This window comes from Lepus europaeus, chromosome 5, assembly GCF_033115175.1.
Source record: "Lepus europaeus isolate LE1 chromosome 5, mLepTim1.pri, whole genome shotgun sequence".
Taxonomy (NCBI): Eukaryota; Metazoa; Chordata; class Mammalia; order Lagomorpha; family Leporidae; genus Lepus; species Lepus europaeus.
The window spans coordinates 43,201,168-43,222,530 of record NC_084831.1 but is presented as its reverse complement, the minus strand read 5'-3'; the positions used below and the strand labels follow the sequence as shown (position 1 = coordinate 43,222,530).

Here is a 21,363-nt window from a genome sequence, read left to right as displayed (position 1 = left end):
ATTTGGGGAGTGAACCAGCTGATGGAAGATATCTCTCTCTCTCTCTCTCTCTCTCTAACTTTCAAATAAATAAATAAATCTTTAAATGAAGAAAAGATAAAGAAGTGGAGCCAGAACTCAAACCAGCATTCCAATATGGAAAGCTGAAATGGCAAGCAGCAGCTGAACCTTCTGAACTACAACACTGGTCCTAGTGTTTAACTGGTTTCAAATTAAATTCGTTTAATTAGTTTTAAAACAATGAGGCTGGTGCTGTGGCGCAGTAGATTAAGCCATAGCACTAGCATCCCATATTAGCACCAGTTCAAGTGCCAGCTACTCTTCCAATCCAGCTTCCTGCTAATGTATCTGGCAAAGCAGTGGAGGATGGCCCAAGTACTTGGGCCCCTGTACCCAAGTGGCAGACCTAGATGAAGCTTCTGGTTCCTGGCCCAACCCTGGCTATTGTGGTCATTTGGGGAGTAAATCAATGCATGGAAGATCTTTCTCTCTCTCAGACTTTCAAATAAGTCAATCTTAGAGAGAGAGAGAGAGAGAGAGAGAGAGAGAGAGAGAAATCTAACACTGACAGTATCACTGTAAATTAAAGAAAAAGACTTTAAGTGTAAAGAAATTAAGAAAATGCAGATTAAAATAAAGTGTTTTTTGTCTATAACACTAGTAAAAATGGGAAATACTGATAAATGTTTCCTCAAAAAAAGTGCCAAAAATAGTGTACAGAAAAATCACTGAAATATTACTTAGAATAGGAAAGTATTGGAAACACCTAAATGTCTACCAGTGGAAAACAGGTAACAGCTGTCCAGGCAAACTGTGAAGAGTGCTTTATAGACCTAACTGTATGAACATGGGAAGTCTCTAATTATTTGTATTAAATGAGAAGAGCCAAAGGCAGGCAATTGGCCTAGCAGTTAAGATGCTCACATCCCACATCAGGCTCTATTCCTAACTCTGGCTTCCTATTAGTGCAGACCCTTGGTGATGGCTCAAGTGATTAGGTCCCTATCACACATGTGGGATACACTGGATTGAGTTTGGTTCTGGGCTTCAGCCTGGCCCAGCCCAGGCCATCGTGAGAATTTGGAGGGGGAGAGGGGTTGGGGTGGCGGGGAGACAGGGGAAAGGAACTCTTTCTGTATTTCCCTCTCTGTGTGCGTCTCCCAAATAAGCAACAAAAATTTAAATAACTAAGAAGAGCTAGTTACAGAAACACATGACTTCATTTAGGTTAAAACAAGAACGGTACAGCTGTACAACCAAGATGTATGTGTGCTTTACAAGGATGCAAATGACAGGGACTAAAAGACTTCAGATATTGTTCTGTATACTCCTATATTGTCTGATAACTTTAAAACTGGAAAGCATCCAAGTCTCACAAGAAAAATTTTGAAAGGCAGTAATTTTTAAGGTAAAAAACAAAACTTCGAAATATTTTTTAAAACCATAATCACCATCGCTTCTGATTCAATCAACAAGTTAAGCATTTTGTGCCCAGAATACAATGGTAAAACAAAGGTATCTCTGCAAGAAATAGAAAACAAATTTCTCCAACCTTTTCATTCTCCCAAGTCAGGCACAAATCTTGAGCGTTAATGAGGAGTCATGAGAAGTAAACAAATGATACCATCTGTACCTGTACTGTTTGGTGTCGGAGTTTGATGATGTCCCAAAGTAGCTAATACAGGTCCAACTGGTAGGGAAGATGGACGCTGCTCTGACTTACACAACTGAGCAGGTTCTACAAGATTTGAACATGGGAAATATGTTAGAGAAACAGTCACACACACTGTTGACTACAGTTGTTTAGGATTCCGAATCCTAAAGATCAGTAATTTTTGAAAATATAGTCTATAAAATGTAAAATAAATACAAAAACTATATTCTATTCAATAAAGTTTCACATGCTCTCTGAATGTTAAGCCTGAACTCAAGAGTAATAACACTACAGAGTACTAAGACACAGGATAGGACATCAAGAAGTCAGTCATGGTAAGCCACTACCCCAGTACAACTGCTGTCAAAGCAGTCACTGTTTATGAAATATAAAATCTGAAATGGGGCACAAACCAGGTCCTCTTTAGTCCTCTAAGAAATATTAGGCTCATTCTCTTAAGGAGGAAAAATTTATAAACTGATTTCACATGTTTGAAAAACATAGGTTTCCTTTCACATGGCAATTTCTGACTTCACTATGTCATCAGTAAGAACACAGACACAGATTAACAAAAAGGCAGCTGGATCAGCACAGCTCAGTGTTATCTTGAGCTCCATTGTGTCTAGTTTTTAAAAACAGCATTTCTTGCTCCATTCTTAAAAAAGTAAATGTCATACAACTGGGGGCATCATAAATTTCATCTCTTTCTCATTATCTTAAAATCCACTGTGAATAAACTGTTTTTCAGAGTTATAAAGAATATCCCAAAAAAGTTCATTGCTGGGTTATCCTTAAAATAGACTATGGTGTAAGATTTTCCTTGATGGCCGTGAATTCTGTATAGTACTCTGTTATACCAGCCAATCTAAATCTTAGCAACCATGGTTGTTGGTTTTTTTTTTTAATTAATTAATTAATTTTTTTTTTTGACAGGCAGAGTGGACAGTGAGAGAGAGAGAGAGACAGAGAGAAAGGTCTTCCTTTTTTTGCCGTTGGTTTACCCTCCAATGGCCGCTGCGGCTGGCGCACCGCGCTGATCCGAAGGCAGGAGCCAGGTACTTCTCCTGGTCTCCCATGGGGTGCAGGGCCCAAGGACTTGGGCCATCCTCCACTGCACTCCCAGGCCATAGCAGAGAGCTGGCCTGGAAGAGGGGCAACTGGGACAGAATCCAGCGCCCCGACTGGGACTAGAACCCAGTGTGCCGGCACCGCAAAGTGGAAGATTAGCCTATTGAGCCGCAGCGCCAGCGCAACCATGTTTATCTTCAATCTCAACCTGAAAACCCAAATCCCTGCCATCATGCTTCAGTAGCCCCAGTACAAAATACTGTGGACTTTTTCTAGGTCATTTTTAGCTACAGTACTTTTAAAAATTCTATTGTTTGACCGGTGCCGTGGCTTAACAGGCTAATCCTCCACCTTGCGGCGCCGGCACACCGGGTTCTAGTCCCGGTTGGGGCGCCGGATTCTGTCCTGGTTGCCCCTCTTCCAGGCCAGCTCTCTGCTATGGCCCGGGAAGGCAGTGGAGGATGGCCCAAGTCCTTGGGCCCTGCACCCGCATGGGAGACCAGGAGAAGCACCTGGCTCCTGCCCTCGGATCAGCGCGGTGCGCCGGTCGCGGCAGCCATTGGAGGGTGAACCAACAGCAAAAAAGAAGACCTTTCTCTCTGTCTCTCTCTCTCACTATCCACTCTGCCTGTCAAAAAAATAAATTAAAAAAAAAAATTCTATTGTTTATTTAAAGTAAGTAAAACTAAGATTGCTACGGTAACCTGCAAATTAAGTTTTTAAAATCATTAATCTTTAAAACATTTTGCCAAATATCATACCTGGAGGTAAGACAGTCTGGGAAGGCATTGTGCTGATCACTGGTTCCAAAGGACTAGGCTGATATATTGCATCTACAGGATTAATAGTACTCTGAGATAAAGAAACACAGTATAATTATTTCTAATTCAATGTTTTTCTCATGCTAACCCTCCCAAATGAATGAAATACCAATAATTCTGACAGCAAAATCTTGAAGGCAGCTATAAAGACAAGGTGATCAAATTGCAAAGAGGAAATAAAATCCTTTTCTATACGTATTTGTTAAGAGTTTCTTGTAACAAAGCATAGCAAGTAAGGAAAAAGAATAATCTCTGCATACAAGACGGTAAAGCTAAATTGGAAAGCTTGGAAGGAGTTGTAAAGCAGTGTGGGGAGATCAGAGGAAGTTAAAACAATAGCCTCTCGATTCAATTAAGCACGTTCCAATTAATGTACTACAAATAAATGGGTCTTCTGGCTCCTGGCTTTGGCCTGGCTGTTGCAGGCATTTGAGGCGTGAACCAGTGAAGATCTGTCACTCCCTCTCTTTGTCACTCTATTTTTCAAATGAATAAATCTTTTTAAAAATATATTTTTATTCTTAATAAACACATAATTTTACAAATTTATGGGAAAATAAATTAAAAATGAGAACTCAAAAAAATCCTTATCTTCCAATTTTACTTTGCTATGAACTCTCAACTAGTTTCTTCTCTCTTTGTGCTCTAGTTTTCATATTAACGAGTGGCTAAGAGACCCAAACCATGAAGATCTCATCTTTGTATTCCACATTCCTGCCACCATCCATCCCTGGGAACCACACATCAGTTCTAATAGGTGTAGTTATATGTAGCTATAATTTTAGGGGAAAAAGGAAATCCAGGCTTCTCTGATTCTAAGCCAATAAACTATTCCAACAGCATGAAGGCATTTTAAAAACAAGACTCCATAGCTTATTGTTGCTTTTTATTGAGGAGGAGAGAGTGGGAATGGATTTGAAACCAAGGTCTTTGCCTCTGTAAAACTGAGACTACCATTTAAAAGACCAAATTAGAGGCTGGTACAATGGCATAGAAGATAAAACCGCTTTCTGGAGTGCCAGCATCCCATATGGGAGCTGGTTTGTGTCCTGGTTGCTCCACTTTCAATCCAGCTCTTGACTATGGCCTGGAAAAGCAGTAGAAGATGGCCCAAGTCCTTGGGCCCCTGCACCTACGTGGGAGACCTGGAAGAAATTCCTGGGCTCCTGGCTTCTGCCTGGCCGGGCTCAGGCCGTGGCAGCCATTTGAGGGGTAAACCAAAGGATGGAAGACCTCTCTCTCTGCCTCTACCTCTGTAATGCCCGCTTTTCAAATAAATAAATTAATAAATCTTTAAAATAAAAAAAAGACGATCAAATTAGACAAACTCCAGAAACACAAACGTTGAGTTCTTTATCTTTCCTTGATGTGCAAAACTAAACTTGAAATATATATTAGAGTTTGTAACAGAAAATATTTAAACAGAATTCATAAAGGAAAAGCCTTGCTAATGAAAGAGCCCAAAAATATTTGTAAACACTTAAAAGCAGGGTGGGCGTTTGGCCCAGCAGTACAGACACCAGTTAGATGCCCATCTCCCACACTGGACTGCCTGGGTTTGATCCCTGGCTCTGGCTCTGATTTCAGGTTCCTACTAATGCAGACTCTGGGATGCAGAGGTGATGGCTCAAGTAACTGGATTCTTGGAACCTATGTGGGATACCTGGATTGCGTTCCCAGCTCCCAGTTTTGGCTTGATCCAGTCCTGGCCCCATCCATTTGGAAAGCGAACTAGTAAACAGGAGAATTCTGTCTCTCAAAAACAAACGAAAACTTAAGAAGCACCTAACAGTAGAAACAGAGATAATGGTAGTTTGTGTAGTATTTCTATCTTATGCCTAATTTTAAAACATTTTAAAAATCAAAATATCTCTGTATAAATATTTAAAGATTGATCTATTCATTTGAAAGGCAGAGTTATGTACAAAGAGAAGGAGAGAGAGAGAGAGAGAGAGAGAGAGAGAGAGAGATAGATATTCTTCCACTTGCTGCTTCACTCTCCAAATAGCTGCCATGGCCAGGACTGGCCCAGGTTGAAGCCAGGAGCCAGGAGCTTCTTCCAGCTCTCCTGAGTGGGTGGAGGAGTCCAAGCACTTGGGCCATCTTCTGCTGCTTTCTCAGGTGCATTAGTAGGGAGCTGGATCCAAAGTGGAGCAGCTGGGACTTGAACCAGTGTCCATTTAGGATTCCAGCACTGCAGGCCATGGCTTTAACTGGCTGAGCCACAGTGCTAGCCTCGCTGCATAACATTTTAAAATCAATAAATCAGATCTTTTAAACTAAGTGATTTGAACACAGGTATTCTGATTTAGGCCACTATAATAGTCTATCTACCATAGATAAATAAATAAATATGTATATACACACACACACACACACTTTATATATATTTATATATTTGAGAGGCAGAGTTACAGACAGAGAGAGGGAGAAACAGAGAGAAAGGTCTTCTATCTGCTGGTTTACTCCCCAAATGGCCACAGTGGAGCTGGGTCAATCCAAAGCCAGGAGCCAGGAGCTTCCTCCGGGTCTCCCATGCAGTTGCAATGGCTCAAGCACTTGGGTCATTGTCCACTGCTTTCCCAGGCGAATAGCAGGGAGCTAGATTGGAAGTGGAGCAGCCCATATGGGATGTCAGTGCCACAGATAGATGCTTAACCTTCTATGCCACAGTGCCAGCCCCTCTACCATAACTATTCTAACTGAAAAATAAAAGGACACTTACAGAGAACACGCCCTGAAAACAATCATTAGTAATCAAAAGCCTATGCCGGTGCTGTGGCGCAGTGGGTTAACGCCCTGGCCTGAAGCACCAGCATCTCATATGGGTACTGGTTCGAGATCCAGCTGCTCCACTTCCGATCCAGCTCTCTGCTATGGCCTGGGAAAGCAGTAGAAGATGGCCCAAGTCCTTGGGCCCCTGCACCTGTGTGGGAGATCTGGAAGAAGCTCCTGGCTCCTGACTTTGGATTGACACAACTCTGGCCAGTTGGGGAGTGAACCATCGGATGGAAGACCTCTCTCTCTCTCTCTACCTCTCCTCCTCTCCTCTCTCTGTGTAAATCAACCTTAAAAAAATAATAATCTAAAGCCTAGTAAACTGAAGCAGGGAATGTTTTGAAGCAGTGAAAAAATACACAGAAATAGACTTGGAATTTTAATTCCTTAGAACCCTTCAGTCTCTTGTCTTCAATGGACCTCACTTTCTTGGTCTATAAAATGAAGAAGAGGGCCGGCGCCGTGGCTCAACAGGCTAATCCTCCGCCTTGCGGCGCCGGCACACCGTCCCGGTCGGGGTGCCGGATTCTGTCCCGGTTGCCCCTCTTCCAGGACAGCTCTCTGCTATGGCCAGGGAGTGCAGTGGAGGATGGCCCAAGTCCTTGGGCCCTGCACCCCATGGGAGACCAGGAGAAGCACCTGGCTCCTGCCATCGGATCAGCGCGGTGCGCCAGCCGCAGCGCACCTGCCGCGGCGGCCATTGAAGGGTGAACCAACGGCAAAGGAAGACCTTTCTCTCTCTCTATCCACTCTGCCTGTCAAAAAATAAATAAATAAATAAATAAAATGAAGAAGAGTCTGGATTATATGATCTCCAAGGAGATCTGGTTATAATTTTATGATTCTATTTTCAGATCTGGACTAGGCCATTCTTTAACTAAACAAGTGTCTCAACAAGCCTTAGAACTGTTCTCAAAATAAATTCGTATTTATATGGTGCTTTTCTTTGAAGGACTCTAAGTGCTTTACAAAGGCAAAATCCTACAGGAATATATAACTTCCTACCCCTTCTACTAAAAAGACTAAAAAATAAAAGAACTTTAAGGCCACACAATTCTATGTTTTAGATATAATCTTTTGTTTTCCACATGAAATGTTCTAATTATAAGTCCTGTCAATCAAAGAAAATATTTGTAGACCTTTTTCTGCACTGTTAAATAAAAATAATGGGAGCTACTATTTTAGATTGAGCTCTTGCAGTAAACCCCAACGCATCAGACCAAACCAACTTGGAGTCACTCATGCTAAATGTCACATAACCAAACTGAAACTCTAAGGAAGCAAGTACATTCCAACACAGACCAGTCCTTCTTGAAAACAGGAGATTCCAGTCTACCTCACCCAGCATACTAAGGAAGTCGTCTTAAGTCCTGTTAACCAATCAGCTCTTTTTCCAATCTTCTGTTTCTTTGTTTCCACCTTACAAAACCCACTGATCTGCCATTGCCCAGCGGGAGCGCTCAATCTATTTTGTAGAAGGTAGGCTATCTCTCTTTATGAATCAGAAATAAAAGACAATTAGAGGGGCTAGCACTGTGGCACAGTAGTTTGGGCCTCCATCTGTGGCACCAGCATCCCATGTGGGTGCTCTTTTGAGTTCTGGCAACTCCATTTCTGATCAAGCTCCCTGCTGATAACCTGAGAAGTCAATACAAGATGGCCCAAGTGCTTGGGCCCCAGAATCACAAGGGAGGAAGCTCCTGGCTCCTGAGTAGCTCAGCTCAGCCACTGTGGCCATTTGGGGAGTGAACCAGCAGATGGAAGAACTCTCTTTCTGTCTCTCTCTCTCTGTCTATAACTCTGCCTCTCAAATAAAAATTTTTAAAAAATGATAATTAGTTCTATAATGACTTTGTTATAATTTTGTCTTTTTCAACCTCATGTATGTTAAAAGGACTCAATCTTTTGTTGCTGTTGTTCAGGCTAAAATACATCAAATTACATTATAAAATTTGCTTTAAAATGAAATATGCAGAGCTTGAGATGTGCAAATAATAATCCTTCACCCTAATCTGTTCTGACATTTAAAAAACTCTTACAATATGTAATAAAGTAGACATCCATGTATGTATGTATGTATGTATGTATATAGAACTAACATTTGTTGAATATTATTTGCTCATTCTGTACCTTATAACAACATTCTGAGGTAGAGGTCTTTTGGCTTTCTCCAGAGATGAAGAAATTAAGACTCAGAAGAAATAAGTAATTTGTGAGGTCAGCGCTGTGGCACAGCGGGTTAAAGCCCTGGCCTGAGGCGCCGGCATCCCATGTGAGCACCGGGTTCTAGTCCCGGCTGCTCCTTTTCCCATCCAGCTCTCCGCTGTGGCCCAGGAAGGCAATGGAGGATGGCCTAAGTCCTTGGGCCCCTGTGCCCGCGTGGGACACCTGGAGGAGGCTCCTGGCTCCTGGCTTCAGATCGGCACAGCTCTGGCCATTGCGGCCAGTTGGGGAGTGAACCAATGGATGGAAGACCTCTCTCTCTGTCTCTTGTCTCTACCTCTCTATGTAACTCTTTCAAATGAATAAATCTTTATTAAAAAAAAAAAAAAAAGAAGTAATTTGCCCAAGGTTACAAACAGTGAATACCAGGGTTGTCATTTAAATGCAAGCAGTATGGCCCTCCAAAGTCAAAAACTCTTGAAGAAAACTGCTGGGCCAGCATTGTGGCACAGAAGGTTAAACTACTGGCATCCATATTGGAGTACTGGTTCAAGTCCTGGTCCCTCCACTTCCATATGCAACTTCCTGCTAGTGTGCCTGGGAGGACAGAGGATGATGGTCTAAGTGCTAAGGCCCCTACTACCTCCATGGGTTATCCAGATGAAGTTCCTGGCTACTGGCTTTGGCCTAGCCCAGACCTGGCTTTTGAGACTATTTGGGGAATAAACCACTGGATGGAAGTTCTTTCTCTCTGTTGCTCTATCTCTCAAGGAAATAAATAAATAAACCTTAAAAAAAAAAAAAAAAGAAAAAAAAGGAATGATACAGTACCTGAGCAAATGATTCAAATATGGTTGTTTTCACAAGTTTACATTTTCTATGAGTATCAATTTCCTAAAGACTTACACTGAAAACCATCAAACATATTTGGTATGTTTTATAAACATGCCCACTTTAAAAAAAATAATAAAATGTAACCTATTTGGTTTTGAGGGGAAAGAGATCAGAAAATTGCCAACAAGATTTTCCTCAGAGCTGTCTTTGGGAGCCACGACAAGCTAAGTAACATACGGTCCTTCCCTATGAGGCTCACAATCTTCAATGACATTTCAGGAGCCAGATATACCATGTTGTAGTTATATCATGTGATTATTATTTTTTAAATTTATTTGACAGGTAGAGTTATAGACAGTGAGAGAGAGAAACAGAGAGAAAGGTCTTCCTTCCGTTGGTTCACTCCCCAAATGGCCGCTATGGCCGGCGCTGCACCTATCTGAAGCCAGGAGCCAGGAGCCAGGAGCATCCTCCCAGTCTCCCATGTGGGTGCAGGGCCCAAGCACTTGGGTCATCCTCCACTGCCTTCCCGGGCCACAGCAGAGAGCTGGATTGGAAGAGGAGCAGCTGGGACTAGAACCCGGCACCCATATGGGATGCCAGTGCTGAAGGTGGAGGATTAACCAAGTGCGCCACGGCGCCAGCCCCTATATCATGTAACTATATCACCAAGGCACCCACTATGAAAAGAAAAAAAATTCTAATATTTTTAATTAAAATTTTAAGAATGCTTTTATCTCTGCTTTCATAAGAAATATGCAAACATAACTAACTTTATTTTTTCATTTTAAACCAAATATAATGATAACATGCTCTTCCATTTACGTATAATAATGAGTTGTCTTTGAAAACTTAGATCTGTTTCCAGATCTCAAACAACATGGCATTTGTAGTCTTGGGACAAAAAACAAGTTGCCTTTCACATGTGAAGTACAGGCTGAACAGAAATCACTCAGTTACCATAAAACCAGGGTCACAAAAACTAAAAACTTCAAGATCTAACTTTAATTTCCAGCTGGAAAACATGAACACTAACAAATCATCTTTGTTTTTAGAGGGGAATTTGAATATAAGGGGAAGGCAAAAAACTATACGGGAGGAAATAAGACTACGGCTGTAAGTACAAGAAGTCATGTTGTAACTTGTTAAAGCAAAAAAGTAGTATATACCATAGTAACAATGGTAATTAACACAATATACACAATCTAAACAGAAGAAATAGGAACCAAGAAATATATTTACACCTGTTAATAAAAGTATCATTTTTGCAGCCCTCCCTCTCTGCTGTGATCTGAGAAAAAAAGAAGTCTGATAGGAAATATAGCATTATGAGTTATGCCTTATTTGTAAAAGCAGAATTTTCATACCATGATTAACCCTTCAAGTTAGCACATGCAAAATAATTCAACTGGAACCAACACTTAGAAAAAATTTCAGATTGTCATTTTCCCTCCAAATGATTTCTAAAATATGACAATGTTAGGAGTGCAAGAAAATTAGCAAGAGTCAACAACAGAAAGCAGTAAGTGGTGAAAAGAAGAATTTGTGTTGAAAAATGAGAAATTCAGGCTTCTCCTGACATGACTGGTTATAATGCTCTGCAGAAGTAAAAGAAAAAAATGAAAGATTAGGTTAAACTTACTATAATTCCATCTGCGTGCTTCTCCGCATTACTCTGGTCCTTAAGGAAAGATGTTAAAAATATTAACTTCATTCTTAAATTTAAGTAACCCGTTGGGTACTTTTCAAGCAAAGAGAGCTTATTTTACTAGGTAAGTAATAATGTTAGAATATTATTTCTCTGCTTTCACTGAGATTTTAATTCCATTTGTACATTCCAAGCCAAACACAATTCCATCACTGGCTACATACAACAATCAACACCAAGAGCATGGGTATTCTACAAGAAGTAATCATCAGGGATTTGGGGAAGAAAGTAGGCACACCGAGAAAATTTAAAGAAGGAAAAATGTTTTTAAATATTCAAAGTTAGAATCATATAGTATTAGCATATTTTTGGAACACTGCAATCAAAGAAAGCTATCTCAGAGTTCCTCATATTCACTCAGGTAAATGGTCACTACAGGGGCCAGTGTGTCACAGCAGGTTAAGCTGCTGCTTTGGATGCTTGCATCCCATTTTGGAGTGCTGATTCCAGTCCCAGCTGCTCCGCTTAGGATCCAGCTTCCTGCTAATGCATCCTGAGAAGCAGAAGATGATGGTTTAAGCACCAAGGTCCCTGCCACCAACATGGAGAACCTTGGTGGTGTTCTGAGTTCCCAGCTTCACTTGACCTAGACCTGGCTATTGTAGGCATCTGGGGAGTGAACCAGCAGATGGAGGAGTTTTTGTGAGGGTTAAATGAGAAATCTACGAAGGTGCTGTCTAAATGAGAAAATACTACATAAAAAAATCTATGAAGATGCCTTTTAAATGAGAAAATATGATATAAAATATTTCTTAATAATGAAGGGCAAAGTAATAAAATCCTGCTTCACTCAAGTACATGCAAACTAAAATAGATGTCATATACAAATAGAAATATGGTAAGTGTACCTAGTTGCTTCCATGTTTTGTTTTGTTTTGTTTTGTTTTGTTTTGTTTTTTTCCCCTTCATTGGAAAATTTGGAGAAATTCTGAAAAATGAAGGAGAAACCAGACACACAATTATTATAATGGATGTCACGTATTCCTTCTTTTCCTTTTAAAAGAAGTAACTGTAACTATGGGGGAGGGGTGTATCTATCTTTTAGATGTTTAAAATTTTAACTCTATTATTATCTGTAAGTTTTCAAGCTTTTTTTTTTTTTTTTTGACAGGCAGAGTGGACAGTGAGAGAGAGACAGAGAGAAAGGTCTTCCTTTTTGCCGTTGGTTCACCCTCCAATGGCCGCTGCGGCTGGCGCGCTGTGGCCTGCACACTGCGCTGATCCGATGGCAGGAGCCAGGTGCTTCTCCTGGTCTCCCATGGGGTGCAGGGCCCAAGGACTTGGGCCATCCTCCACTGCACTCCCTGGCCACAGCAGAGAGCTGGCCTGGAAGAGGGGCAACCGGGACAGAATCTGGTGCCCCAACCGGGACTAGAACCCAGTGTGCCGGCGCCGCAAGGCGAGGGATTAGCCTAGTGAGCTGCGGCGCCGGCCTCAAGTTTTAACAGAAACCAATCTTTGGTCTTGGTCTTAAACACAGTGGTCAATTTATTTCTCATTCATCCATAACCTTTTATTTAACCATTGAGTTTACTCAGAAGTCTACCATTTTGACGGGTCAACTGAGAGCAATCTAAAGAATTTAGGAGGCCGGCACTGTATAGCAGGTAAAGCCGCCACCTGCAGTGTCAGGATCCCATATGGGTGCCCGTTCGAGTCCCAGCTCCTCCACTTCCAATCCAGCTCTCTGCTATGGCCTGGGAAAGCAGTGGAGAATGGCCCAAGTCCTTGGACCCCTGTATACGCATGGGAGACCTGGAAGAAGCTCCTGGCTTCTGGCTTTGGATCAGCCAGCTCTGGCTGCTTTGCAGCCATCTGAAGAGTGAACCAGCAGACGGAAGACCTCTCTCTCTATCTGCCTCTCTTTCTTTCTGTGTTTAACAATGACTTTCAAATAAATAAATACATCTTTAAAAAAAATTTTTTTTTATTTGTCAGGTAGAGTTATAGACAGTGAGAGAGAGAGAGAGAGAAACGTTTTCCTTCCGTTGGTTCACTCCCCAAATGGCCGCTACGGCCAGCGCTGCGCCAATCTGAAGCCAGGAGCCAGGTGCTTCTTCCTGGTCTCCCATGTGGGTGCAGGGACCCAAGCACTTGGGCCATCCTCCACTGCCCTCCAGGGCCACAGCAGAGAGCTGGACTGGAAGAGGAGCAACTGGGACTAGAACCCGGCACCATATGGGATGCTGGTACCACAGGCAGAGGATTAATGCCAGCCCCATAAATAAATCGTTTTTAAAAAAGAATTTGGGTAATTTTTAATGTATTTTTTTTAAAAGCTTGTATATTTATTTGAATGGCAGGGAGAGAAAAAGGAGAGAAAAATCTTCCATCTACTGGTTCACTCCTCAAATCCCCCAACAGCTGGAGTGGCTGGGCCAGGCTGAAGCCAGGAGTCAGCAACTCCTTCCAGGTCTCCCACTTGTGTGGCAGGTGTCCAAGTACTTGGGCGGTCTTCTGCTGATTTCCCAAGCACATTAGCAGGGGGGTGGATCAGAAGCACAAAAGCCGGGCCTCCAACGGGCATTCTGAGATGGGATGCAAGTGTCTCAAGCAGAGGCTTACACAATGCCCACTCTGAGATAATTTTTTAAGCGTATGTGCAGAAAATAACACAGTAGGCCTGAGATGGCTGTCCTTAGAAAAGCCTGCCTGCAAAGCTAGTCTTGGGTTGAAACAGGTTTCAGGAGGGCTCCCACCACTTCAACTGGTTAGAGCACCTGTGCCTCAACTGTTTATGCAAATAATATGGATTATGCCTGCTTTTCTTCTAGAAGTCTGGGATTTTGGGAAAGGCTAGATAGAGTGCTTATGTGACAAATCTCCAGTGAAAACCCTGGGCACAATGTCTCTCATGAGCATCTCTGGTAGAGAACATTTCATATGGTGTCATAATTTTGTTGCTGGGGGTATTAAATGCATCCTGTACAGCTCCACTAGGAGAAGACTCTTGGAAGATTGTAACTGGTTTCCTCTAAATTTTTCCTTATGTACTTTTTTCCTTTGCTAATTTTGCTGCTGTAAGTCATGGCTTTGAGGCGTTCTAGCAAATTTCCACACCTAGGGGTGGTAATAACATGTGATTTCTGAGATAGGTAATGGAAATGCCACAAATTTCCACATTGCTTTCCTGAAACAAACAAACCACTGTGAAAAAGTCCAAGCAGCCATATAGAACTATACGCGTGGAGAGGAACGGAGGCTTTCAGTTCCCATCCCTCAAGTCAGCAATACTCAAAGTGGATCTTCCAGTCTCCAGTCAAGCTGCTATAGGACATGCTGAGGGGGGACTGCCTGAATTGCAGATTCGTGAACAAGATAAAGGACTATACCTATTTTAAGACCCTTGGTTTGGGGGTGGTTTGTTATATAGCAAAAGATTACCTATGAAGTATATTATAAAAAAAAATACTAGTAATTCTAATTCTGGTATAATTTAAAACAAACTATTAAACATGTGACAATCTTTTTTCCCTCAAAATGTTGTCAATTTATAAGCTATCTACACAATATTTTACATCAGAGTTTCCTATTTCTGTCACTGCTGTGCTTTGTTTTTCAAGGCAGGTAAAACTAAGATGAACCTATAGAATATCAAATGCCTATCAGTCATCCTCATCATAAAGTTTAGGGATTGTGTCCTAGTACTTAAAAAAACTTACACTCGGGGCTGGCACTGTGGCATAGCAGGTAAAGCACCATCTGCAGTGCTGGCATCCCATATGGGTGCCGGTTCAAGTCCCGGCTGCTCCACTTCCAATCCAGATCTCTGCTACAGCCTGGGAAATCAGCAGAAGATGACCCAAGTCCTTGGGCCCCTGCACCTGCGTGGGAGACCCAGAAGAATTTCTTGGCTCCTGGCTTCGGATCGGCACAGCTGCAGCCGTTGCAGTCAATTAAGGAGTGAACCAGTGGGTAGAAGACCTCTCTCTCTCTCTCTAACTCTTTCAAATAAATAAATAAATCTTAAAAAAAAAAAAAAAAAAAAAAAAAAAGCTTATACTCACTTTTCCCTCTCTACTTCCATCTTTCTTTCTCTTGGTTTGTTTTTGTTTTACCATATGTCAGTTTGGTTTTAAGACCTCATTCTTTTTTGTTTCTTTAAAAAAAAAAACCAACTTGTATTTACTTATTTGAAAGAGAGATCCACACAGAGAGACAGAAAGAGATCTTCCAACTATGGTTTACTCCCAAACGGCCAGGAGCTTCATCTGAGTCTCCCATGTGGGTGGCAGAAAACCAAACACTTGGGCCATCCTCTGCTGCCTTCCCAGGTACATTATTAGCAGGAACTAGATAGGAAGTGGGGCAGCTAGGACACGAACCAACACCCATATGGGATGCCAGTGGCCCCAAGACCCTATTCTTAAATAAAATGACTATTCTCTTCTCTGAAAGGTATATACCAACATGATTGAGTGTAGAAATACAATAGTGCATATCAGGACCAAATAATTTGGGAGAACTTCTGACTAAAATTAAAAACTTCAGTTGTTTAAAACCATGCCTACCATTAAAATACATGAAATATATCCCTACCTCTCTAGTGAGGAAATTAGTCCAGTGAAAGCTCTCTTAATTATAGACCTGTACAGTTTCTATTATATGACAAAAGAAATTTTCTAACTCAAGTTTCATGAGATTCAATAAATGAGGTTTACATGACTAGATATCCACATGCAAAAGGAAAAATGAACTTAAACCCCTAACACTTCACATCACAAGACAAAAATTAATAAATTAATTCAATGTGGTAGATCACAGACTTAAAGTAAGAGCTAAAACTGTAAAACACAGGAGTAAACCTTTGTGATCTTGGAGTAGGTGCTGATTCTTTAGATCAGCCAACAAAGACACAAGCAATAAAGAAATTGGACTTCACCAAAATATTGAACTTGTCTGCCTCAAAGGACATTATCAAAAAGGACAGGAATGGGCATTTGATGCAGCAGTTAAGACACTATTTGGGATACTGACATTCCATATCAGACAGCCTGGGTTCAAGGCTCAGCTCCATTTATGATTCTAGCTTCCTCCTAATGTGTACCCTGGGAGGCAGCAGGCAATAGCTAAAGTATGTGGGTCCCTGGCACCCGTATGTGAGACCTAGATTGAGATTGGGGCTCATGGCTTTGGCTTGGTCCTTGCACTGGCTGTTGAGGGCACCTGGGATGTGAACAAGCAGACAGAAGATCTCTCTGTCTCTGTCTCTCTACCTTTCAAATAAAGTGAAAAAAAATTGAAAAAATTTTTAAACAGGAAATGCTAGAAACAAAAATTGTAGAAGGCAGAGTTGTGGCCCAGTGGATAAAGTGGTAACGCTGGCATCCCATGTGGGTGGCTAGTTTGTGTCCCAGCTGCTCTTCTTTCTTTGTTTTTAAGATTTTTTTTTTTTTAAGATTTATTTTATTTATTTGAAAGACAGAGTTACAGAGAGAGGTAGAGAAAGAGAGAGAGACAAGCCTTCCCTCTGCTGGTTCATTCCCCAAATGGCCAAACAGCTGGAGCTCAGCTGATCTGAAGCCAGGATTCAGGAGCTTCTTCCAGGTCTCCCATGTGGGTGCAGGGTCCCAAGGACCTGAGCCATCCTCTGCTACTTTCCTAGGCAAATGGATGGGAAGTGGAGCAGTCAGGACTTGAATTGGCACCCATATGGGATACCAGTGCTGCAGGCCGGGGCTTTAATCTACAGTGCCACAGTGGCAGCCTCTGCTCCAATTCTGATCCAGCTTCCTACTAATGGCATGGGGAAAGCAGAAGACAGCCTATGTGTTCAGGTCCATGCCACTCATGTGGGAGACCTGAATGAAGCTCCTGGCTCTGGGCTTCAGTCTAACCCAGTCCAGACCACTGTGGCCATCTGGGGAGTGAACCAGTAGACAGAGGATCAATCTGTCTCTCTCTCCTTCTCCCTGCCTTTAATTTGCACTTTCAAATAAATAAATAAATAATTTTTAAGATTTATTTATTTATTTAAAGGCAGAGTTACAGAGAGGGCAAGGCAGACACAGAGGGAGAGAGAGGTCTTCCGTCCGCTGGCTCTCTCCCCAAATGGCTTCCACAGCCAGGACTGGGCCACGCTAAAGCAAGGAGCTTCATCTGGGTTTCCCAAATGGATGCAGTGGCCTAAGAATTTAGGCCTTATTCTGCTGCTTTCCCATGCACATTAGCAGAGAGCTAGATCAGAAGTGGGGCAGTCTGCACTAGAACCAGCACTCACATGGGATGCCGGCACTGCAGGAGGCAGCTTAACCATCTATGGCACAGTGCCAGTCACATAAATACATCTTCTTAAAAAACTATAAATCACATATATAAGGACTTTATCTATAACATTTAAAGAACCCTTACAACTCAAAAATAAAGACAAATAAGTTAAAGAAAAAATGAGCAAAGAATGTGAATAGACATCTTGCCACAGAATGAAAAGATGATCCAAATCATTATTTCTTAGGGAAATGCCAATGAATACCATAATGAAATACCACTGAAATGGCTATGATCTGAAAGTTGATCATAAGTGTGGTGAGGATTGAGGAACTCTTATACACTGAGCATAAAAACATAAAATACATAAGTTGCTGGGGAAAACAGCTGGGCAGTGCCTCAAAAACTTACTGGTAATTCTATTGCTAAGTATACACCCAAGAGAAATGAAGATATGTCTGTATGAAGGCACAGTATATAAATGTTCAAAGCAGAACTGTTTGTAAAAGGACCAAAGTGGAAACAACCACCAACTGACGAATGAATAAACAAAATGTAGTAAACTCCTAAGTGGAATATTATTCAGCAATAAAAAAGAATTGAGTCTTGATACATGCTACAATATGGATGAACTATGAAAACATAAAAGAAGCCAGTTGACAAAACATCACATATTATATGATCCTATTTATATAAAATGTCCAACACAGGCTAATCTAGTAACAAAGCAGATCAGGGACTGCTGAGGGTAGAGGGAGGGGGAAATTGTTAGAACAAATGAGGTACAGGGACTGACAACAAGTGAGATGAAAATATGCTAAAATTAGATTATGGTGATGTTTGTACAACTCTGTAAATATACTGAAAATCCCTGAGGGGTATATTTTAAATGTGTGAATTTCATGCTATGTAAACTAAGTGTCAATAAAACTGTTTTTAAAATAGTCAATGAATTAATTAATACTGATAAGCCTGAGGAGAGAAACTGGGATCCAAGGAAAACTTCAAAATAAAATCTACTTTAAAGTAGCTATCAGTTTGGTAACCATTAGTAACATTAGTTACCAAGTTGTTATTAAGCATTCAAATGTGCTGATTCACAGTATAAAGTGTAAAATACACCCAAGATTTTGAGGACTTGGTGCAGACAGAGCTAACTGTCCATTTCTGTATGGATCACACATTGATTACATTTAAGGTATACAGAGTCAATACATTCTTGAAATTAATTTCATCTGTTTCTTTTTATCTTTTTTTAAAATAAAAACAATTGTGTGGCACTCAGGACATGACATACCCATTGACTTCTTTATTGGAGAGGCAGAATTACAGATAGAGGGAGATTATATATATATATATATATATATATATAGAGAGAGAGAGAGAGAGAGAGAGAGAATTTTCCATCTGCTGGTTCACTCCCCAAATGGGTACAACAGCTGGAGCTGGGCCAATCGAAGCCAGTTCTTCTGGGTTTCCCAGGCAGGTGCAGGGGCCCAAGGACTTCGGCCATCTTCCACAGGCCATCAGCAGGGAGCTAGATTGGAAGTATATCAGCTGGGACTTAAAGAGGTACCCGTATGGGATGCTGGCACTGCAAGAGGAGGCTTAACCTACTACGCCTCAGTGGTGGCCCCTTCTTTTTACCTTTTAAAAAGTGGCTACTAGAAAATTTTAAGTTTTTTTTTGACAGGCAGAGTTAGAGAGAGACAGAGAGAAAGGTCTTCCTTTCCACTGGTTCACCCCCAAAATGGTTGCTATGGCCTGAGTGCTGCAGCCGGTGCGCTGTGCCAGTCCAAAGCCAGGAGCCAGGTGCTTCCTCCTGGTCTCCCATGCAGGTGCAGGAACCAAGGACTTGGGCCATCCTCCACTGCACTCCCAGGCCACAGCAGAGAGCTGGACTGGAAGAGGAGCAAATGGGACAGAACCAGGCGCCCCAACCGGGACTAGAACCTGGGGTGCCGGTGCCGCAGGCAGAGGATTAGCCAAAAATTTTAAGGTATATCTGTGGTTCTCATATTTCCACTGAACAGCACTGGTCAAGACTAGAATATTAACAGTCCCAAATTGACCAACATTTATTTGTGCCTATTTTATATAAGACATTATAAATCACACAAATGCAATGGATCTGTTTCTACCTTGAGAATTTAACTCACCATACATGATTTTTAGTTAGATGGAAATGTTTAATTGATGGAAATCTACAGAGTTTAAATTTTTACCAACCATATCTTATAACTAACCAATGTCTAGCTTATTTTTTCTTCTCTTCAATTCAGTAATTATTTGTAAATAACAATGCAAAAATAGTTCTATGGTGGGGGCAGGCATTGTGGCATAGCAGGTAAAGGTATTGCCTGCAATGCTGGCATCCCATATAGGCACTGGTTTGTGTCCCAGCTTTTCCACTTTTGATCCATCTCCTTGATAATTGCCTGGGAAAAGCAGAAGATGGCTCAAGTTTTTGGGCTCTAGCCACCCATGTAGGAGATATGGATGAAGCTACTGACTCCTGGCTTTGGCCTGGCTCAGGCAGGGCTGTAGTGGCCATCTAGGGTGTAAATCAACAAATGGAGGATTTCTCTCTCTGTAACTTGGATTTTCAAATAAAAAATAGTTCTATGATAAATCACAACAATGTGTATTAGCTGTGGCATGTGGTCATATCACCTGATCTCAATGAAGAACTGGTCAAGTTCCCAAGCTCTGAGATTATCTCTGCTTTGCCTCTTCTCCATTTCTACCTTCTCCTTCCAGTGGTCTCCGCAATGATAAAAGAAGGAGGGCTTCTGAGATAACACAGCTTGCCTGAAAACCCCCTAGTCAAGGGATTCCCACACTTGCTGAACTTAAAAATCACCTGAGAGTCAGTTGTGGTGTAGCGGGTTAAGCCACTGCTTAGGATGCCTGTATCCCAAGTGCCAGTTTCAGAGTGCCAGTTTGAGTCACAGCTCCTCCACTTTTTTTTTTTTTAAGATTTTATTTATTTGACAGGCAGAATTACAGACAGTGTGAGAGAGAGAGACAGAGAGAAAGGTCTTCCTTCCGCTGGTTCACTCCCCAAGTGGCTGCAATGGCCAGAGCTGCGCCAATCTGAAGCCAGGAGCCAGGAGCTTCCTCCCGGTCTCCCATGCAGGTGCAAGGGCCCAAGCACTTGGGCCATCCTCCACTGCCCTCCCGGGCCACAGCAGAGAGCTGGACTGGAAGAGGAGCAACCGGGACTAGAACCAGCGCCCATATGGGATGCCAACGCCACAGGGGGAGGATTAACCTAGTGCGTCCCGGCGCCAGTCCCTCCTCCACTTCCTATCCAGCATCCTGCTAATGCACCTGGGAAGGCAGAAGATGGCCTAAGTACTTGAGTCTGTGACATGACACACATGTGGGAGGCCTGGATGGAATATCTGACTCCTGGATTCACCTAGCCTAGCCCCAGCTGTTGCAGGCATTTGGGGAGAGAACCAGTGGATGGAAGATCTCTGTCTCTCCCTCTCTGTCACTCTGCCTTTCAAGTAAATGAATAATCTTTAGGGGTAAAGAAAAGAATAACCTAGGAGTCTGAAAGCCCCATGCGTAGATGACATCCCAGACCATAATGGAATTACAAAAGAAAATCTGATGGTGGGAGACAGGTGTAAGAATTGTTAAAGATCCCTAGATGATTCCAGTGTACAGCAACGTTTGGGAACCAATACAATAATCATAATTTAAGCAAGACAGAAGCATTTGGAAGCAGAATTAAAATGAAAAGAATCAAAACTGGAAGGAGCTCAATTCCACCTGCAGGATGCTCCTTCTAAAAATAAACACACTAAATCAACTCAAAACAAGAAAGGTATCATAGTAATTGTCATCTAATATGACATTGGGATTTCAGATGGCATTCTCTATAAGTAGCTGATTCCAGCACTTTACTAATCTGCCAATGAGTAATAATCCTCCAAAGTTGCTTTCAAGATGTGATGCTCACACTTAAAATTTATGTCCTTCTGCATTTTTAAGTTTAGCAAGTACTTATTATCTGTAAAAGACAAGTACTGCTATTATCTCTACTGCTATGTTTGAGTATTAAATGTCCCCCAAAAGCCATTGTGTTAAAGCCTCGGACCCCAGGATGGTAGTATTGG

General features: G+C 41.8%; 1 protein-coding gene across 5 annotated transcripts in view; it reads right to left on the bottom strand.

The window, feature by feature from the left end:
• Positions 1-21,363, bottom strand: part of OSBPL9 (oxysterol binding protein like 9) — a 194,666-nt gene that overhangs the window by 32,423 nt on the left and 140,880 nt on the right. For 3 of the 5 annotated variants that reach the window (XM_062191311.1, XM_062191307.1, XM_062191310.1), the window contains 3 exons: positions 10,961-10,999; positions 3,484-3,574; positions 1,634-1,738 (listed from right to left, as the gene is read on the bottom strand). In XM_062191311.1, the coding sequence (XP_062047295.1) occupies positions 1,634-1,738; positions 3,484-3,574; positions 10,961-10,999 (235 nt within the window). The remainder of the gene's footprint in view (positions 1-1,633; positions 1,739-3,483; positions 3,575-10,960; positions 11,000-21,363) is intronic. The other 2 variants (XM_062191312.1, XM_062191309.1) reach the window with 1 other exon arrangement.